This window comes from Phascolarctos cinereus, unplaced genomic scaffold, assembly GCF_003287225.1.
Source record: "Phascolarctos cinereus isolate Bilbo 61053 unplaced genomic scaffold, phaCin_HiC Scaffold_4;HRSCAF=312, whole genome shotgun sequence".
NCBI lineage: Eukaryota > Metazoa > Chordata > Mammalia > Diprotodontia > Phascolarctidae > Phascolarctos > Phascolarctos cinereus.
Genome location: NW_027555847.1, coordinates 649,484,925 through 649,504,967, shown reverse-complemented (window position 1 = coordinate 649,504,967; position 20,043 = coordinate 649,484,925). Strand labels below are relative to the sequence as shown.

Below are 20,043 nucleotides of genomic sequence, written 5' to 3'. Positions count from 1 at the left end.
CTGGATGGATCTGGGTACCTTAGTTTCCCACTAGATGTACTTTGAGGTCTCTTTTGGCTCTAAATCTATGATTTTATTAAAATTCATCAACTTGGATGGAGCCCAGCTCAATGTCCATAAGATTCCAGAGTTCAGAGAAATGTTGCAAATCATCTCTTCCCCTCACCTTATTTTACAGAGGAGGAAACTGAGCTAAGGAAGGGACTTGCCCAAAGTCACAAAGTGAGACAATATCATACTCAAGACTTGAATTAAGATCTCCTGACGGTTTCCATGATACCATGTTGTCTCTGTGGTGAAGTGGGCAAATCATATCATTTCTCTGGGTCTCAGTTTTCCTAGCTGTAAAATCGGGAGAGTCAAAAAAAATTGGGAGAGTCACTAATAATTGTTTTTCATGACTTAGGTGATTTGTCCAAGGTCATAAAGGTTGTATGTAGAGGAAGCACATTCAGGATTTGAACGCAGGGCTTCTAAAGCCAAATCCTGGGCTCTTATATTATAGAAGTTGGCAGATGAGTGGGCTGGAAATGGAAAAGAAGCTGAAGTCATCTGGATGTCAGAGGCCAGGAAGTGGTGGCAAGAAGGCCAATGGCAGAGGGACGTAGGGTTGGTTAATCTGATACTTAGTGACTGTGTGACCTTATACAGGTAACATTCTTTCTGAGACTTAATATCCTCATCCACCAAGTTAATGGATGATAACAGCACTTACCCTCCAGGGCTGTCACGAAGCTGGAATGAGATAAAGTTTGTAAAACACTTAACCTTAAACTGATATGTAAACATTAGCTACTGTCATTATTATTAGCCATGGAAAGGGTGCTAGACAAAGGAAATCTTTAGGAGAAAATTCGCAGGCTATAGAACTCAAGACTGGTGTAGTAGGAAAGAAAATAAAAAGGCCTGGTAATAATAATAATAATAGCTAACATTCATATGGCACCTACTATGTTCCAGGCACTGTTATGATCTTTATAATCATTATCTCATTTGATCCTCACAACAGCCCTGGGAGGTAGGTGCTATTATGATCCCCATTTTAGAGATGAGGAAACTGAGGCAGGCTGAGATTAAGTGATTTTGCCCAGGGTCACACAGCTACTGAGTATCTGAATCTGGATTTGAACTCAAGTCTTCCTGATTCCAGACCCTGTGCCCCACTCACTGTTCTACCTAGCTGCCCCAAGACATGCCTGGTCTTGGTTGGGAGATCAAAAGATCTGGGTTTGAATCCCAGCTCCAAGCCATAATAGTTGAGTGACCTAGCGATAGTCCATCTAGATTCATTTTCTTCCTCTGCAAATACTAGAATTCTTCAAGGCTTCCTGAAGACATCGATTGGCATGAGTACTTCCTCCACCTTAGCAGAGGAGTAGCTAACTTTATCCCCTGGTGACCAACCTTCCCATGATATGCTTCTCCTCACTCTGCAAGGCCAGTTATCTGGTGTAATGGGAAGAATACTGGATTCAGAAGCAGAAAATATGGGTATGAATCCTGGTTCTCACTAGCTGTATGCCCTTGCCCAAGTCACTCCCTCTGGGTTTCAGTTTCCTGATGTATAAAATGAGGGTTGGATGAGATAACCTCTAAGTTTCTCTCCTACTTTAGACTCTAGGTTCTCATGCAACATGGAAGGCACAGATTCCACTCAGATGTGCCTGAGCTCCAAGCCTCCCTGGGGCTTATGTTCCACTGGCATAGCTTCTGAGGGCCCCTAGAAACTATGGTGGGTAAATCACCCACCAATTTACTCATGAGGGTAAAGCCCCTGGGACACACATATGCCATGATGATAATCACTAGAGGAAGGTATCAATAGAGGTTCAATACTATCCCCATCTGTAAAATAGGGATGAGGGTCCTTGCATGCCCTACTTTCCAGCACTGCCATGAGGAAAGTGCTTTGAAACCTTAAAGTGCTAGAGGGGTGAGAGCTGGGTTATATCATCATTTATTTCCCCAACTTTCCTTGATGAGCAACACCACAGATGAGAGAAGTTTCTGGAATTAGAGTCAGGAAGATGGGAGTCCTGGGCCCACTTCATAATGAATGTGTGACTGTGGATAAGTCAATTAACTTTCCTGAGCTGTCATTGCCTCATCTGCAAAATGGAGATAATGCCTTATAGAACTGTTATGGGGCTCCAGGAAGATAATGTGTGTTAAGTATTTCGCAGACTTTGAAATGCTACATCAACGTATAGACTGTTTGGGGGGGGGGTGGTGGTTGTGACATTCAGAATTTTTAAAAAGTAAAATTTTTAAAAATCCTTTAAAAATGCTATCTAAATGTCAGCTATTATTATTTCTATTAACTCTCTTTTGGGGGGAAAACTGCTCCCTGTCTCGGAAGAGCTGAGTGAAGGAAGAGGGTGTCTGGACTGAAGCCAAGAGAATCCGGACAGCACTGAGGGGGAGAGAGGGGGAGATACTTTTTGTTCAGTCATTTTTTTAGTCACCTACAACTCTGTGACCCCATGCAGAGTTTTCTTGGCAGAGATGCTGGTTTGCCATTTCCTTCTCCAGCTCATTTTACAGATGAGGAAACTGAGGCAGACAGGGTGAAGTGACTTGCCCAAGGTCATACAGTAACAAGAGCCTGAGACCAGATCTGAACTCAAGCAGATGAGTCTTCCTGAGTCCAAGTCAAGCATTCTATCCACTGCACCACCCACCTGCCCAGAGAGAAATATAGATAGTACTAAAGACACAGAAGCTCCTGGCCCACCTCGCATCCATCTGCTGTAGTCACCACCTTCCCTCCCTGCCCCACGTGGGGGCCATCTCTTCTAGAAGCCTTTCTTCACATTCCTCTGGCTCCAGATAAAGGTCAAAGGATTACTAGCTTTAGGGACAGACGTGACCAGAGGGATCATCTCCTCCACTATCACTTTAAACAGAAGGGCTTTGCAACAAGGTCACACAGGTGATGAGGGTAAGAGTCAGGCAGCTCCTTTACTTCAGGACCTCCAGGTATGGGCATCCCACCCTGTCCAGTCCCGAGGCAGCCCATTCCACTCCGGGACAGATCTAATTCTTTAAGAGTTCTTCCTGACATTGAGCCTTGATGTATACATCGACAACTTCTTGCCTTGCTCCTAATTGCTCCTGGCTCCTTTTTTGTTCCAGTACAACGAGTAAAAAACTATTAACTTTCCCAGTTTCTTCAAGGCATCCTCCTCTGGCATGAACTCAAAACCCTTCAACAGCCAACAGCCTGTTGCCTCCTTCTTGGCTTGACCCAACTCAACGATGGGCTTCCTAAAATATGGCGGTCAGGAATGAATACGGAACTCCAGAAAAGGGGCAGATGCCAAGGGAGCTCTCGCCTCCTTTATTCTGGACACCATTCCACACTTGATGCAGCTTCAGATTATACTTCTTGCCTGCCATATCCTACTCTTGTCTCATTTTGAGCCTGTGGTCCTCTAAAATCCCCTGATCTCATTCAGACAAAAAAGACCAACTGCTGCTAACAGTCTTATGTTTCTGGAGTTGATTTCTCGAACCCAAGAACCAGCTCTTGCATCTATCCTTTATTCATTTTCATTACATTAGACTCAGGACAATATTCCAGCCTGTGAAGATTTTCTTTGATTCCTGACTCCACCAGCCAGTGTCTGGACTATTCTTCCCAGCTCTATGTCACATGCAAGTATGATCTCTTACTCAAATCATTAATTGTTTTAAAAAGGTTAAGCAGCACAGATCCCAGGAGACCTCCAACCTTTTTTGTTTTGGACCATGAATGGCTACCCAAGTCACTGGACATCCAACCAGATCTGAACCCAATTAACTGAACTATTACCTAGACCACACATCTTCACCCTTTCCACAAGAATAGCATGTAATTCTTTATTAAATACTTTGCTAAAATCTGAGTAAATGTTGTCCGCAACATTTCCTTGACCTGCCAAATCCTTTGATCTAATTTGAAAGAAAGGTTAGTGTAGCACAATCTGCTCCTGGTAATTTTCCTAAAACACAGACCTGGTCATGTCAATCACCTGTCCAATAAATTCTAGGAGCTCCCCATTACCTCTAAGGTCAAATGTAAACTCCTTTATTTGGCTCCAACTTACCTTTCTATTATGTGTGTGCATGTACGTATACACACATGTGTATATGTATGTATGTACACATATGTGTATGTATACAGACAGGTTGTGCATGTGTACATATAGGTATATATCTATGTGTATATATACACACAGGTTGTACATGTGTACATACATGTGTATGTATGTATACATCTATATATAACTTTTTCTAGCCTTATTTGTACATATTCACATACATGTATACATATATAGATATATGTGTGTATATCTAGACTTAGATATACACACACATACATTGCTGTCCTATATAGCCAAACTGACCTTTAGTTCCTCCTGCATGAAATTCCCTCTTCTGTCCCTTTGTAGAGATTGTCCCTGAAGCCTGGAAATCTCTAGTTTCTTTAAATTTTGGTTCAAGGAGCACATTCTACCTGAGGCCTTTCCCGATTCCCCTAGCTGCTAGTGTTTCCAGACTCCGCCCCACCCCGCCACTGTATTTATTTTGAATATAATTATATGTATATGGTACTATCCCCATTACAATATGAACTCCTTGAGAAGACAGCTTCATTTTTGTATTTATAACTTGGCACAGACCTGCCATGGTGGCCTGGAAACTTTTTTTAAAGCATACCTCGGATTCTGTCAATGTAGAGAGCACCCACTGAGAAGCTTCCTCTACCAATGTAGATATTCCCCTTCTTGGTGACTATTAAGTTGCCTGTGATGTTGAGAGGTTAGGGGACTCACCCAAGGCCACCCAGTCAGGATGTGGCCACAGTGAGATGTAAACACAGGTCTTCCGGATTCCAACAGCAGCTCTTCATCCAGTATATTGGTACATGGCAGGTGCTTAATAAAGGCACATTGATTGACTGACTGATACAGTCATGGTGATTCTTTTTGATCACTGCTTCCTTTTCTAGAAGTTCATTAACTATCCTTTTACTAACATGTCCTAGAATTCTGCCAAGAACCCAAGTCCATTTCATTGTCCCATGGGCTACCGAGTCCATTCTCCTCCCTCTTTTGAAAATCAGGCTAACATGTGCCTTTCTCACTTGAAGTATTTTCCACAACCTTTCACCCATCACTGAGCTCAAGCTCAGATCTTCTGATACCCTGCCCAGCCCTCTTTCCTTTCTACCAGACGATCTCCCCTTCCTCAGAATGCTTATAACACATCGTTACCTGGACCTCACCTTTGTACTTATCTCCCTCTTCCTTGCACTGTGGTTTATCATAATCATGTCCTTCTCTTAGGTCACAGCTCATAGACAGCAAAGGCTGTGACCTACTTAGCTGCCTCTCTTCTAGTTGGGAGCAAAGGGAGTTGGGTACAGTGAACGCTTAATAATGTTTGTGGAATTGGATTGAATTGGATAGACTAACAAGGAAGACCCTGAGCTTAGGGATCTGGACTCCCTTTTGTGCTGGTGGGTCTTCGGCACTTTCATGGCACCTGTTTCATAGGTTTCTTGTAACCATCAAATGAAGTAATTCAGTATATGTAAAGTCCTCTGCAAACCTTCAAGCGCCATATATATGTATATATGTATAGACATACAGAAATGTATCTCTTAGCTATTATTAATGTTACTGTGTATCGGCGTGTGTATGTGTGTGAATGTACGTATGGAGGTGTGTACACACCTATGAATGAGGATCAGGATGGGAGATGGCGGTGCCACTGTGGTTGCCCCCCACCCTCCCAAGACTCTTCCATCCTAGTCACCAGCACCCCTCCTATGTAGGGTCATTCAGGGTGGCTCTGGGACCAGGGTGAGCAAAGGACTGAGAACTGAAGGCTAAGAATCAAAGGTCAAAGGTTGAGGGCAGAGAGCTGAGGGGCTAGAGGGCACAGGGCTGAGGGCATAGGACTGAGGATTACAGGCTGAGGGCAGAGGGTAGAGAACTAAGGAATCAGTGCTGAGAACTTAGGGCTTGGGGAAGAGGGAAGAGGCAGGGGCCAGAAAGCTGAGAATCACAGGTCAAAAGCCGGGAGCAGGGGGAGCTAATGGCTAACGGCTAAAGTATAGTGAGTGGACCACCTGAGTGTGGGGCTGCGGGAGTGGCAGAGTGCTGCCAACTGCTCGGGGGAAGGCAGGGTAGAGAGGAGTGAGGAGAGAGGCAGAGGGACAGAGGAAGGGCGAGAGTATTTGGGGTAGGGAGAGGTGGGCACTGGGCTGCAAACCTCCTAGCAGGCAGAATGCTAAAGACCTTCCTGGACAGACAGACAGACGGACACACACAGAAACAGTGGCACCAAAAAACAGAGATGGGGCCGGGGAGCTCCGGGGCTGGGGAGCCAGGGGGCAAGTGTCAACAACAGAATGAGATCCGTAACCTGCCAGCTAAGGTACCAGCCCTTCCCTTTCCAGGAGAGTGAATGTTTTAGTGTGTTCCTTATACCAGCAAGAAAGGACTCTTTCTTGGGCCACCACAGGACTCTCTGTGTGACCTCACACAAGTCTCTGGACTTCTCTAGGTCTCCTTCTCCAACTGTGTAAAGCAGAAGAAAAAACCCTACCCCCCAAGCTTGCCCTGAGGATAAAGGGAGAGGAGTAGCTTTAAAAAATGATATGATCGGTCCAAGTACATATAGCCCTTGATAAAGTGTTAGCACAGAAAAATGGGGCTATGAGGAACCTGGAAGATTCTATAATCAACCCCCCCTAATTCTACAGAGAAACTGAGGACTAGAGAATAGAGACTTGTCCAAGGTCTCCTAGAAAGTAAGTTGTGTCAGATCAGGGACTCAAACCAGGTCTCCTGATTTCAGGTCTACTAAAGCATCCAATGGGCCACATCAACTTAAACTGCCCAATAACTTTCCTTCGTACACATTAAGTGTTTCCTGAATCTTCACTGATGGGCTGAGGAAATAAAAATGGAGACGCAGAGCCCCAGGGAGCCCAGCTCAGCTTTGCCCAGCCACCCTTGTACCCACATTTGCCCATGCAGGCCAGGTGCCCAGCTGGGTCTCTTCCCCACCCCCACCCCCACTCTACCCCATGGTCTGCTTCTGGCTTTTGGATCTTGCTGCTTGGTTATGAATCAAAATTGTCTTCAGGGACTTGGAGGGTGTGTGTGTGTGTGTGTGTGTGTGGTTTCAATGTTTCAAAACAAAACAAAACACTTTTTTTCATCTTCTCAGAGGAAAGAATGAGGCCGCCTACCCTGCCCGTTCCTTCAGCTTTTTATCTGTGATCCCGTCTTTGGACACAAGTTTGTTAAAAACCAAGATCCCGATGACCATGTTCACCTGTTGGCACAGAAAATGAGAGACGAGTTGGCAGGGCCCGAGGGGGCTGGCAGGAACAGCAGCTTGCTTGCTTGAGCCCTCCCTTGGGGGTACAGCCCCTGCAGGGGTAGGGGGGAATAGTGTCAGGCTCCCTTTGGCTGCCGGGGGAGGGGGGCTTCCTCTCTGCTCTATTCCTCAGCCTGAGGCCTCAAGGCCATCTACTGACCAGCCCTGGTGTGGCACGAACAGAATATTGACTGTGCTGGAGACACAGATCTGCTCCCTGAAGCTTCAGTCGTTAAACCCTGGCTGGCCACAGGTCTGGGGAGCAGGGGGTGGGGCAAGGTATGGGCGGGTAGGGCATCCCTAGGGGCTCTGAGGAGCTCAGGACCATTTCAAGTATGAGGGGCACAGGAGTCTCTAGGAAGTATAAATGGACCCAGAACATTCCTAAGGAGTGGGAAGAGCGTGTGGCACTCCTAGGAGAGTTGGGGAACTCTTGAGATGAGAAACCGTGGCATCCCCATGGGGTGTAAAGGGCCCATGGCATCCCTGGGGGAAAGGGGAGAAGATCCAGCACCTTGAACTTAGCCATCCTTAAGAGATGTCAGGAGCTCAGTTAATAAGAAGCACATCTAATCTCCCAAGGAGGAGTTGAGGAGGCTGGGGTGTTCCTAGGGTAGCGTTGAAGGACTAAGGTTTCCTACGGGATAGGAGGGACTTATTGACATCCCTGGTGAAAAAAGGAGAAGGGTCTAGTACAGGGGTGAGGCAAAACCTGCAGCTTTAAGGCCACGTGTGACCTTCTAGGTCCTTAACTGTGTCCTTTCGACTGAATCCAAATCCTTTTGGATTTGTTCTCTAAAATTTGGATTCAGTCATAAGGCTGCACTTAAGGACCTAAGAGACCACTTGTGGCCCTAAGGCCACAAGCTCCCTACCCCTGGTCTAGTACCTAACAGGTGTAGGGGCCCAGCCATTTCACGGACGTGTGAGACACTGGCCTATCCTTACAGGTCTAGGGCCCCCTTAGGAGAGTTTGAGCATCCTGGAATGTTCTAGGGGATAGTGATGGTGAGAGGCTGGAGCATCCCTATGAGGTATGAGGGGTCTGAGATATCCTAATCAACCTAGGGTCTGTGAATTTATTTTTGTTGATCTGTTGCTAACAGTGTCAATATAAGTGATTTCTTCTGTAATCCTCTGTATTTTATTTTATGCATGTAAAAGCATTTCCTGAGAAGGGATCCATAGGCTTCCCTAGACTGCCAAGGAGTTTATCACACACAAAAAGATTCAAGAACCCCTGTTTTAGGGATTTTAGGGATCAGGTTAAATCACATAGTGTACTAGAGCCATGGGTTTGCATATAATAGATACTCAGATATTAGGCAACTTTGGGAGGGGATGGCACCCAAAGGCAGCCTGGTGGAGCACAGAGATGGAGAAGAGACAGGCCCAGGTCCACCGTGTGATCTAGGGGGAGGGGGAGGATTAAGTATGAATGAGCCGGGGGCTTCTTTAGCATTAGCTGGGGAGATTCTGTTTTCTGAACCCTGTTTCTCAGAGTCACTGACCATATAGAGAGATGGTTCATACATGCTAGGTTCACTACAACATAACCCTGGGTTTCCCCCTCATGGGAAAGAATGGGGAAGCTGGTGCCTGGCCAAGGACAAGTGTGGAGAAGGGGGAGCTTGTGACCAAGGTTGGGGCTCAGACTAGGGGTAGGGGCAGGACTTGGTTTGTGACAAGGGTCAGGCCTCAATTTGTGACCAAGGTCAGGACTCAATCTAGGGATAGAGAGAATAAAAGAAACCAAATAGCTGGACCCTAGAAGACTTGACTATAGTCTCATAAGCTCTGTGACCCAGCAACTGAAATGGGGCTTTGAAGGGCAAATGGTAAAATGACAGGCCTCTTTTCCTTGTGATCCTTGTAGATCCCACCTCGTGGATGCCAAGGTCATTCTGAGTTCCAACCTTGCTGTTAACCAGATGCGTTCATTACCTTGGAGAGTAATGATAATGCCCATTTTCTGTAGTACTTAGCAAAGCATTTTACTCACAATGACCCTGTGAGGTGTGGAATACAATGAATAGTATCCCCATTTGACAGATGAGGAAACTGATGCTCACAGATGTTAAGCGAGTTGTCTAGGGTCACACAGCTAGGTGAGTGACAGAACTGGGATCTGAACTAGGGTCATGTGACTCCAAGTCTGGTCCAGTTCCTATAACACCCACAATGCTCCTTTTCTGGCACAATGAGTAAGTCAATTTCAGTGATTTGGACCTCAGTTTCCTCTTCTGTAAAATGTGAACCATCACTGATGCCTTTTGATCCTTTTTGGGAAATCTATGAGTGCTCTGATGTGACACTGGTATAGCAACCAATACCAATATTGAAGTTACATGGGGCACCTCACCCTTTCAGTCAGCTCTCCCTTGATCCTCCCAACAGGCCTATGACATAGATAAGATGCACCAGCTGCTATTCTTTCCAATTCAAAGGTGAGGAAACTCAGGCCCACAGAGGAGAAAGGGGCTGTTCAAGGTCAAAAAGGACGTTATTGGAAGAGTTGGAACGTGAATCTGAATTCTACTTCCTACACTCATCTCCCGGGATGGGGAGTGATATAGATCAACTGAAAAATCCTTTGCCCAGAATTTTATTCTCAAATATATGCCACCTCCCAAATTAGGGGACTGGGAAACAATCTCTAAGCTCTCATTCAAATATCCTGGGGATGGGGGCAAAAACCAGCCAGCAGCCAGCCCAAGGAATCCAAGTCGACCCCATATTAAGGAAACCAAAGACATGGATTCCCCCACTTACCAACCAGATAAAGTTACAGGGCGATTATTCACCTTACAAAAACATTTCTTCTTTTCACATGTGCCCACTTCCCCCACTGCAAAGAAGGGTATGTTTGTGGCAGATACATTCCTTGACAGGAAGTCTGGTGGGGGTGGGGAGCAAGAAGACTTGAGCTAAGTGTGCGGAGCCCTCACTCTGGGACCAGCCCTCAAGGGATGATGACAAACCACGTCAAAAAGAATGGGAAGGCTCCAAGCTCTTACTGAAGATTTACTTCACATATTGCTCTTCACATGTTCTTTTTACAGTCAAAATGAATTAATCTGTCCCTCTCACCCTCTCCAGGGGCTCTTTGGCTCGTGCCATCCCTTGGGCCTGAGAGGGCCATTCACCTGCCTCAGTTTCCTTCTCTCTTCCTTCATGGACTAGCCCATGTCATTACACCTCCTTCATGAAGCTTGCCCTGATTTCCCTCTTCCTCCACTGAAAAGGATCAGTCTCTTGGTAGAAGGCAGTGTGGTACAATGGAAAGAACTCTGGCTCTGAAGTCAGAAGACCTGGGTTCAAATCCTACCTGTATGACCTTGGGCAAGTCACCCTACCTCTGACTTGTTTTCCTCATTAATTAAAAAAAAAAAGAATTGGGGGTGGGGTTTGAACTGGATAGCCTGGGCAGTGGAGAAACTGGTTTCCATCTACACAAATTCAGATGACACATCTTCTTTGGCATCACAACTGCTGTGTAAAGTGAGGTGTATACGTAGGGAAAGAAACGGGAGGGAATAAGCATTTACATAGCAACTATTGTGTACCAGGCACTGTGCTAAATGCTTCACAAATATTTCATTTGATCCTCATAACGACCCTGGGATGTAAGTGCTATTATTATGCCCATTTTACAGATGAGGAAACTGAGGCAACCTAGGGTGACGTAACCTGCCCAGCGTCAACATAGCCAGTAAGTGTCTGATCTGGAATTTGAACTCAGGTCTTCCTGGCCCCAGGTCCAGTGCTCTATCCACTATACTACCGGCCACCTCTGTCTAGGCTAACTAATAATAATAATAACTGGAATGTTTATAGTGCTTTAAGGTTCCTGAAGTACTTTACAGATAGTATCTCATTCAATCCTCACAACAGCCCTGGGTGGCAAGGTGCTATTATTATCCCCATTTTACAGATGAGGAAACTGAGCAAACCTAGGTGAAGTTGCCTGCCTGGAGTCACACAGTTAGTAAGTATCTGAGGTAGGATTTGAACTCGGGTCTTCCTGACTCCAGGTTTAGCATCCTATCCACTGAGCTAAATTATGAGCTTCCCAAGGGTAGGGTGCAGGTTTTTTGTCTCCTCTGGCACCTCATAGCAGAGATATGCTGTAGGCCTGGCACATGAGGACCTCAAGACAGTGAGGGAACCGGGATTCCAGAGTTTAAATGACTTGCCCAGGCAGGTGTGCTGACAGCAAGGTCGGTGAATTTTCGACTGAATCACGTTAATCCCCAATGCCTGCCACGACCCCCTCCACGCTCCAACTTTGCCTTGATGTTGGCAGCACAGGTAAATGGAAACCAACCGCCGATAATGAATGGGATAGATATTGTAACTCTGGAAAAAATCGCTGTCACCTCCTGTCCATGGAGGATGAGGAGCTCACTATAGCAAAGGCTTTGTTACTGTTATCACTGAATGTAGTCTTGGGAGTGTAGGATAGAGAAGTACAGGGCCTAAGGTAGGACCCAGGCCAACTCCCTCATCTACAATAAGGGAAACTGATGCCCAGAGAGGTCACACAGGCAGAAAGTAACAAAACTGGCATTAAACCCCTGTCTTTGGCTCCAAATCTAGGATCTCCTATACTATATCACACTTCCTCAGTGCTTGGATTGGAAGAAATGTATAGGTAATTTAATTCAGTCCCCAGCCGCTAATCTGTTACATTCCAGTCTGTTCATGGGGTCACAGAAGGTGGGATGGAAAGAATGGATAGAACACCAGACTTGGAGTCATGAAGACCTGGGTTTGAATCCTGCCTCCAACATATAGTGGCTATGTGACCCTGGTCAAATCCCTTAACCTTGAAGCACTTCAGTTTCTTCATCTGTGAAATGGGCATCATGACAGCATCCAAGAGGCAAAAGTCATCCCAGACTTGGAAGTCCCTAACACGTACTGGCCTTGTGACCCTGGGCAAGTTAGTCAATCCCTGTTTGCCTCAGTTTTCTCAACTATAAAATGGGGATAATAATAACCCTCCTATTTTGCAGGGTTGTTGTGAGGATCAAATCAGACAATAGTTACAAAAAGCATTTAGCAGAGTGTCCGGCTCATAGTAGGCACCATCTAAATTCTTATTCCCCTCACTTCCCTTCCCCTACTCCAGTGCAATCATAGGTCTAGCCTCACCCCCCCTCAAAAAAAGGACCTATTGTACAGATGTGGGCATCAAATGAGAAGATGTAGGAGAAATGATTCACAAGCTCTAGAGGCCTCAGAAATGTCAGCCGTCTTTACTGGACCATAGGGACCTCAGAAGTCTTGTTAGAACCCCTAGGGAAGGAGAGTCCACCCTCCCTCAGGCACTGATTCCAGTATTAAACCCACAGGATTGGGCATTTCTTTTTGGCATCTAGTGTGTTACTCTTGACTCCTGCCTTCTCTGTATCCTTCCTCACACACACAGGTCCATTTGTCCTTTTTCTTCTATTCTCTAGTTACCAAGGCGGCCACGTGTCCAGGAGCACTGGGCCTGGAGTCAGGAGACCCTAAGTTCAAGTCTGGCCTCAGACACTTATTAGCTGGAGAGCCATTTAATCTTTCTATGCCTCAGTCTCCTCACCTGTAAAATGGGGATAATAATCCCATCTCCCTCCCAGGTTGTTGTGAGGATCGGATAAGATAACATTTGTAAAGTGCTTTGCAAACCTTAAGGCACTATCTAAATACTAGCTATGATTATTATTACTGGGAACAATGGATTGTCAGCCTGGCAACTTCCTTACAATGTTGGTCTTTTCATCCTTCCTACATCTTCAATGGTCTCTAGCTGAACAAACTTGTCTTAGAGGTGATAGACTAAACGTGTAGAATTTTGTTCAATTGTTTCAGTCGTGTCAGACTCTTCGTGACCCCATTTGGGGTTTTCTTGGCAAAGACACTGGAGCGGTTTGCCATTTCCTTCTCCAGCTCATTTGACAGATGAGGAAACTGAGGCAAACAGGGCTAAGTGACTTGCCCAGGGAGACACAGCTAGTAAGTGTCTGAGGTTAGATTTGAACTCAGGAAGACTCCAAGCCCGGCATTCTATCTACTACAGAATAAGACTCACATTTTTGGACAGAGCCAACATGGGAATGTGTTTCACTGGACTATGCATATTTTTAATGAGTATTTTGGTTTTCTCCCCCACCTCTCCCTGGGATATAGGAGGTGGGAAGGTGACAAAGTTAAATGCTTGTTAATTAAAAATATAAGCTAATAGGCTCACAGCTGGTAGGCATGTCAGAGGCCATCTACTCCAACCTCTTTATGTTAGTAATGAAGAAACTGGGGCCCAGAGGTTGTGACTTTGCCCAGGGTCACAAAGGCAGTAAGTGTCAGAGACAGAACCTGAACCCAGGCCCTCTGACTCTAAATCCAACACACTCTGCACTCTAGCCTTCCTCACAGGCCCTATTTCCTCAGTCTTTTCACTTGACCTTCTCTAAATGCTTCCTGCCATCCTGAAAAAGAGGATACAAGGTCCCATCATGGCTCCTTCTGATAGGTACATGTTGTCCCAAGGACAGGGACCCACCTGATGGCTGGGAACTAAGGCCCTGAGCTCTCTCAAGGCTCTATTGCATCAGAAGGGAAGGATTCTAGAGTTTTTCAGGGTTCTCTGCCTCTGTGTTTTTGTACAAATGTATGGCTCTGTGAACCTATGGTCCTGGGAGCCTATGCTTTCTTTTTCTGTTCCATAATTCTATGATTCTATTACTCTATGGCCGGGTGTTCCGGATGCTTAGTCTGGACTCCTAGCCACGGGCACTCAGTCAATGTTAGGAAACCTGTTCATTTTCCGACAAGGGAGAGAGTCAGAAAAGAGGCATCATGTCCAAGGTCACCGTAAATCTCTGAAGTTACAGAGACCCAGGAACACAAATCCCAGACCAATCAGCCCTCTGAGTCCTGACCTACACAGAACACTTCTTCCTCACCGCCCCATTTCCTGTCCCTGCTCGCTCTCTCTCTCCTGATCCCTCACGCCTCCACCCCTTTACCCTCCCTTTCTGAGGCTGGCACTGAATGCCTAGATAGAACTTTGTCAAAGGGAAGTAAAAATAACTCCCTTGGGACAGGGCTCCCAAGAAAGTGCTCCAGGGCCCAGGATATCTGATGTATAAAGTACAGGTTTGCCATTAATATGCATGGCACACTCTTAATTTTCTTGCAGTGCCTTCGAGGAATGAAGGTGATAGGATGAGATGCAGTCTGAGAAAAGAAGGCATTGGAGGGAGTGTAGTGACCCAAGGAGATTAGACCCACAGTCGAACTGGTCCACATCCTAGAATCTTAGCATTGGAAAGGCTCCTTGAGATTATCTGCCCCCTCTCCCCCCATTCTTGCCCAATACAAGAAACCCCTCTAGAATCTTTGAATAAATGTTAAAGCTGGAAAGGACCTTGGAGGCGAGAGTCTAATCCAGGGGTGGGGAACCTGTGGCCTTGAGGACACATGTGGCCCTCTAGGTCCTCAAGTGTGGCCCTTTGACTGAATCCAAACTTCACAGAACAAATCACTTTTATAAAAGAATTTGTTCTGTAAAGCCTGGACTCAATCAAAAGGCCACACCCAAGGAGACCTAGAAGGCCACATGTGCCCTCAAGGCTGTAGGTCCCCACCCCTGGATCCCTTCACTTTGCAAATAGAAAAACTGAGTCCCAGAGGATTAATTGACTTACCTATGTCCTACAAGTAGTAAGTAGCAGACCTGAGACTTGAAACCACCACAAGATTCTATCTCTCAGCCAGGATCTGTTTGGATACCTCCAGGGATGAGGAACTCATTACCTCAAGAGCAAGAACCATTCATTGTCAGGCAGCTATCATTGTTAAGAAATGCTAAGCTGAACTCTACCTCAGGGACAGAGGCAATGTTTTGCAGTATTCTGGACTTCTAAGTCAGGAAGACAGGTTCAAATCCTATCCCAGACATTTACTAGCTGTATAACCTTGAGCAAACCTCTCTGTGCCTCAGTTTCCTCATCTGAAAAAATGAGAGAGGTTATACCTGATGACCTCAGAAGTCCCTGCCAGCTCTGAGTCTGTGATCTCATGACTCCCCTAACTTCTGCCTGCTCTCACTCTACTGTTTCTAGTTCTTTCCTCTAGCGCCAAACAGGGCAAGTCTTATCTTTAACCCTTCAGATGCCTAAAGACAGCTAGCATGTTCATTTATGCCCTATGTCTTTATTTTTTTTTCTCCCAAGCAAAACATTCTGATTCCCTTCAACATGGCCTGGTCTCTGGTTCCCTCCTCCTTCTGGTTTATTTAAGTTCCTCCTAAAATATGGCACCCACATCTGGACATAGGGCCCCAGATTTGGTCTGAGCAAGGCAGAGAACAAGCAGACTTTTGCCTCTCTCTCTTGGGACCCTGAACCGGAGAAAGGATTCTGTCTTTGATCTTCCTCTGTCGTTCTCTCAGCAACAGCTGTCCTAGGGGAGCTGAGGCATTCTCTACTAAGGACCACAGCCAGTAGGCAAGGGTCTAAAGTGGGCTGAGGAGGAACGATGCTGTGGAAACCTAAGTGCACTGTGATTCACCCAGCAGGCTTGAGACATGTGCCAAAAAGGAATTTGTACACACTGAACGCTATTTCCTCATGACAACCCCCTTTCCTCTTGAGATGCTTTATTAGATCACTGAAACAAGACTTTCCAGAGTTAGGAAGGGAGTGCTGAATTCCAAATGTGCTTGAGGGGGATTCTCCAATCCTTGTCATTTTGTATACATCCCCTTCTTTCCTCTGACACAGATATCATCCTGGGGCAGCCTCTCATCACCTCCTGCCTGGCCTAGTAAAATCGCCTGCTGGTTGCTCTCCTGTCTCTACTTCCTCCCATCCCAAATCCATCTTCTGCTCAGCTGCTAAAGCATACATCTGACCTTGTCACCCTCCCCGCCTCAATCAACTATAGCAGCTTTCAGGGACCTTCACAGCCCGGCCCCTTTCTAACCTTTCCAGTCTTTCCATACCTTATTGCCTCTCAAGGACCCTATAATCCTGAGATACCGGCCTTCTTCCTCTTCCTCAAACACAATCTTCTGGCTCCACATGACTTGCCTTTGCCCTGGCAGTCCCCTAGGCCTGGAATGTTCTCCCTTCTCATCTCTGTCTCCTGGTATTCCTGGCTTCCTTCAAGACAGCTTAGATTCTCCCTTCTGTATGTGGGCTTTCCTGATTCTCCCAGTAGCTAGTGCCTTCCCTCTGAGATGAATGTTCATTTACGCTGTAGATATCTTGGAGGCACATGGTTATTTCCATGTTGTAGCCCTATTGGAATGGGAGCTCTCTGAGGGAAGAGGCCATGTTTTTGCCTTTCTATCCCCAGTCCTTAGCACAGTATTGCTGTTCATGCATTTCGGTCATGTCTCTCTATGACCCCCTTTTTTTTTTTTTGGCAGAGATACTGGAGTAATTTGCCATTTCCTTCTCCAGATCAGATTTTTTTTTTCAGATGAGAAACTGAGGCAAACAGGATTAAGTGACTTGCCCATGGGTCACACAGCTAGTAAGTGTCTGAGGCTGGATTTGAACTCACGAACGTGAGTCTTTCTGATTCCAAGCCCAGTGCTCTATCTACTCCGCCATCTAGCTGCCCTCCTGGCACATAGTAAGTGCTTAAATGAATGCTTATTGATTGACTGACTGAACTGAATGCCTCATTTGAAGACCTCCAGTGATGGAGAACTTGTTACTTCTCAATGGAGTCCTCAGTGTGTGTGTAGTTAAACTTCCAATTACTGAGGAGTTTTTCCTTGTGTAGAGCCAAAATCTGCCTCTCCATAAGTTCTAGTCATTGTTCAATTGGCAGTGAGCAAGGGTTTCTCATACCCTAGTTTTACATTTCACTGCCCCACCCTCTCTGCCTCCTCCTCCCATCACCACCATCCTCCCCACCTCACCTTACACCAGATCACAATGTTACGGGATCAGTAAACCAATACTTTGATGTAAACAGAAACTCAGATGCCCAAGGCATCCTTAAAGCCAAAGATCCTTTGGATGTGAATAATCGCCCTGGATTTGTCTGGTTTTCAAGTCTAAAGTTCAGTCAAAATAAGAAAAATGGACATACTGGGTTTACTTAAAATGGGCCCGACCTGTGTGGGGGTGGAATGGGCACTGAAATGGAATTTCCCTCTGGGCTTGGACACAGTCTCTTAGCTTGTGACTGTTAAAGAGTCCAGTCCAATGAAGGGATCATCAATTGGGCCTTGGTGGGTCAGGGCTGGGGGGTGGGTAAGGAGGCGGGAGGAGAAGGGAGAAAAATTGATTCTATTTAAGCTGAGATAGCGAAGGTGTGTCTTTCCCCCCACCAAGCTCTCTCCAGATTTTTCCTCTTTGGTATCTTCAAGTAGGAAGGATTCAGGGAGCTCTGCTGGGGATAGCCACACCCTTGGGAACCTGGGAGGCAACATCAGAGAATAACAAGGGCACTGGGCTGGAAGTCAGGGGACCTGAGTTTGAGGCCTGGGTCGGCATTAAGAGCTGTGCAACCTGGGGAAAGTCATCCCTCATCTCTGTGCTCCAGTTTCCTACTCAGTAAAATGAGGGAGTCATGCTGTGATCTCCAAGGACCTGCCAGTTCTAAAATCCCATAGCATCTTCACCCTGAGCCACAAGTATAGGTTGTGTGCAGAGGCGGGGTGGGGGTGGGGGGTGGAACTCCCACACACGGCACTTTATAATGTAAAAAGTAACTTCAAATCCACTGTCTCATTGGATCTTGTCAAACCCCCGTAAATGGATGGGCCCCAGGCTTCGTTTGTGCTATTTCTGCCCCAGCAGAATTTTTTTTCTCCTTTTCTTTCTCGGTGGAAATCCCACCATCAAAAAGCAAATTCCTAGGTTTGGCATTTAAAGCCTTCACAACTTGGCCCCAGACTGCTTTTTCAAGCTTATTAGACAGTACCTCCCCTTAATACACTCTAGATCCAGCCTAATAGGCCTTCTTGCTGGCCCTCACACTAGACAATCCATCTACTATCCCCTTGACTTTGCATAGGCTGACACCCATGCCTGGAATGCCCTCCCCCCTCACCTACACCTCTGAGAATCCCTAATCCCCAATAAAGTTCAATCCACCATGAGTCCTTTCCTTATTACCCAGCTGTTAGTGCCTCCCCCTCCTCAAATTGTTCTTGTTCAGTCCTTTCAGTCATGTCTGACTGTCTGTGACACCATTGGGGGTTTTCTTGGCAAAGATACTGGAGTGCTTTGCTATTTCCTTCTCCAGCTCATTTTATAGATGAGGAAACTGAGGCAAACAGATTTAAGTGACTTGCCTGGGGTCACACAGCTAGTAAGTATCTGAGGCCAGATTTGAATTCAGGTTCTCCTGACTTCAGGCCCAGCCCTCTATCCACCTAGCTGCCCCCTCCTCAAATTACCTCACGTTGATTTTCTATCTATGTATATGTGTACACACAGTCTATCTCCTCAGTTAGAATGTAAGGCTAGAATGAGGGCAGGAAGTACGTAATTTTCATTTGTTTCCTTGGTGCCTAGCACATTGTAGTACCTATTAAATGTTTATTGGTTAAAGAGAATGTGTTCATTTGTGAGTGTGTGTGTGTGTGTGTGTGTGTGTGAGAGAGAGCGAGAGAGAGAGAGAGAGAGAGAGAGAGAGAGAGAGAGAGAGAGAGAGAGAGACAAAGAGACAGGGAGGGAGGGAGGAAGGGAGGGAAAAGAAAGAAAAAGGAGAGAAGCAAATAGAGAAAAGAGAGACAGAGAGAAAGATGGGCAAAAAGAGAGAGACGGGAGAGAGAGAGGGAGAGGGAGAGGGACTGAGACTGTCCTTCCTCATCTGTGCCTCCTGGCTTCCTAGCCTTCCTTCTAGGCTCAGGTTAAAATCTTGCCTTCTACAGAAAGCCTTTCCTGATCCTCTCTTAACGCTAGTGCTTTCCCTCCACTGATCATCTCCAGTTTATCCCGTACATACTTGCTTGTCCGTCGCTGCTTACATGTTGTCTTCCCTGTTAGGCTGAGAGCTCTCTGAAAACTTGCTTTGTATCCTCAGTGCTTAGCACAATGCCTGGCACATAGTAGGTGCTTAATGAATGCTTCTTGACTGTGTGTATGGTGGTGGATAGGGCATGATTTGCTAAATTTTGAGCTGTCTGGTAGTGGGTTATTATGCAGAATTGGTTATAATGTATATATCCTCAGGCCCAGGGCTTCTCATACCCCAACCATGAGGGAGGAGTCCATGTGATACTATCCTGGTACTATCCTAAACTGTTAACCAAGCCTATTGATTCCACATTTACAAAATCTTTCTTGTTTTTTTCTTTCTATTCCCATGGACCCTGCCCTTGTATAGGCCCTAACATTTCTAGCCTTGACTTTTCTACATTTTATTCCCATCTCTCTCTCTCTCTCTCTCTCTCTCTCTCTCTCTCTCTCTCTCTCTCTCTCTCTCTCTCTCTCTCTCTCTCTCTCTCTCTCTCTCTCTCTCTCCTCTCTCCCTCTTTCTCTCTCTCCTGTCTCTCTCCGTCTTTCTCTGTCTTGTTCTCTTCTTCAATCTATCGACTTGCTGTAAGCTGCCAGAGTGATCTCCCTTATGTAAAGCTTTTGTCTTGTCACTTTTTGGCTCAAAATCTTTCAATGAATTCCTGGTGTCTAGAGTTCAGACTTCTTAGTCTGG

At 46.0% G+C, this 20,043-nt stretch overlaps 1 protein-coding gene across 2 annotated transcripts in view; it reads right to left on the bottom strand.

Annotated features, from left to right (window-relative positions):
• The window catches only part of ADGRB1 (adhesion G protein-coupled receptor B1), a 263,970-nt gene that overhangs the window by 37,062 nt on the left and 206,865 nt on the right, over window positions 1-20,043 (bottom strand). For both annotated transcript variants that reach the window (XM_078153784.1, XM_078153783.1), the window contains exon 24: window positions 7,247-7,332. In XM_078153784.1, the coding sequence (XP_078009910.1) occupies window positions 7,247-7,332 (86 nt within the window). The remainder of the gene's footprint in view (window positions 1-7,246; window positions 7,333-20,043) is intronic.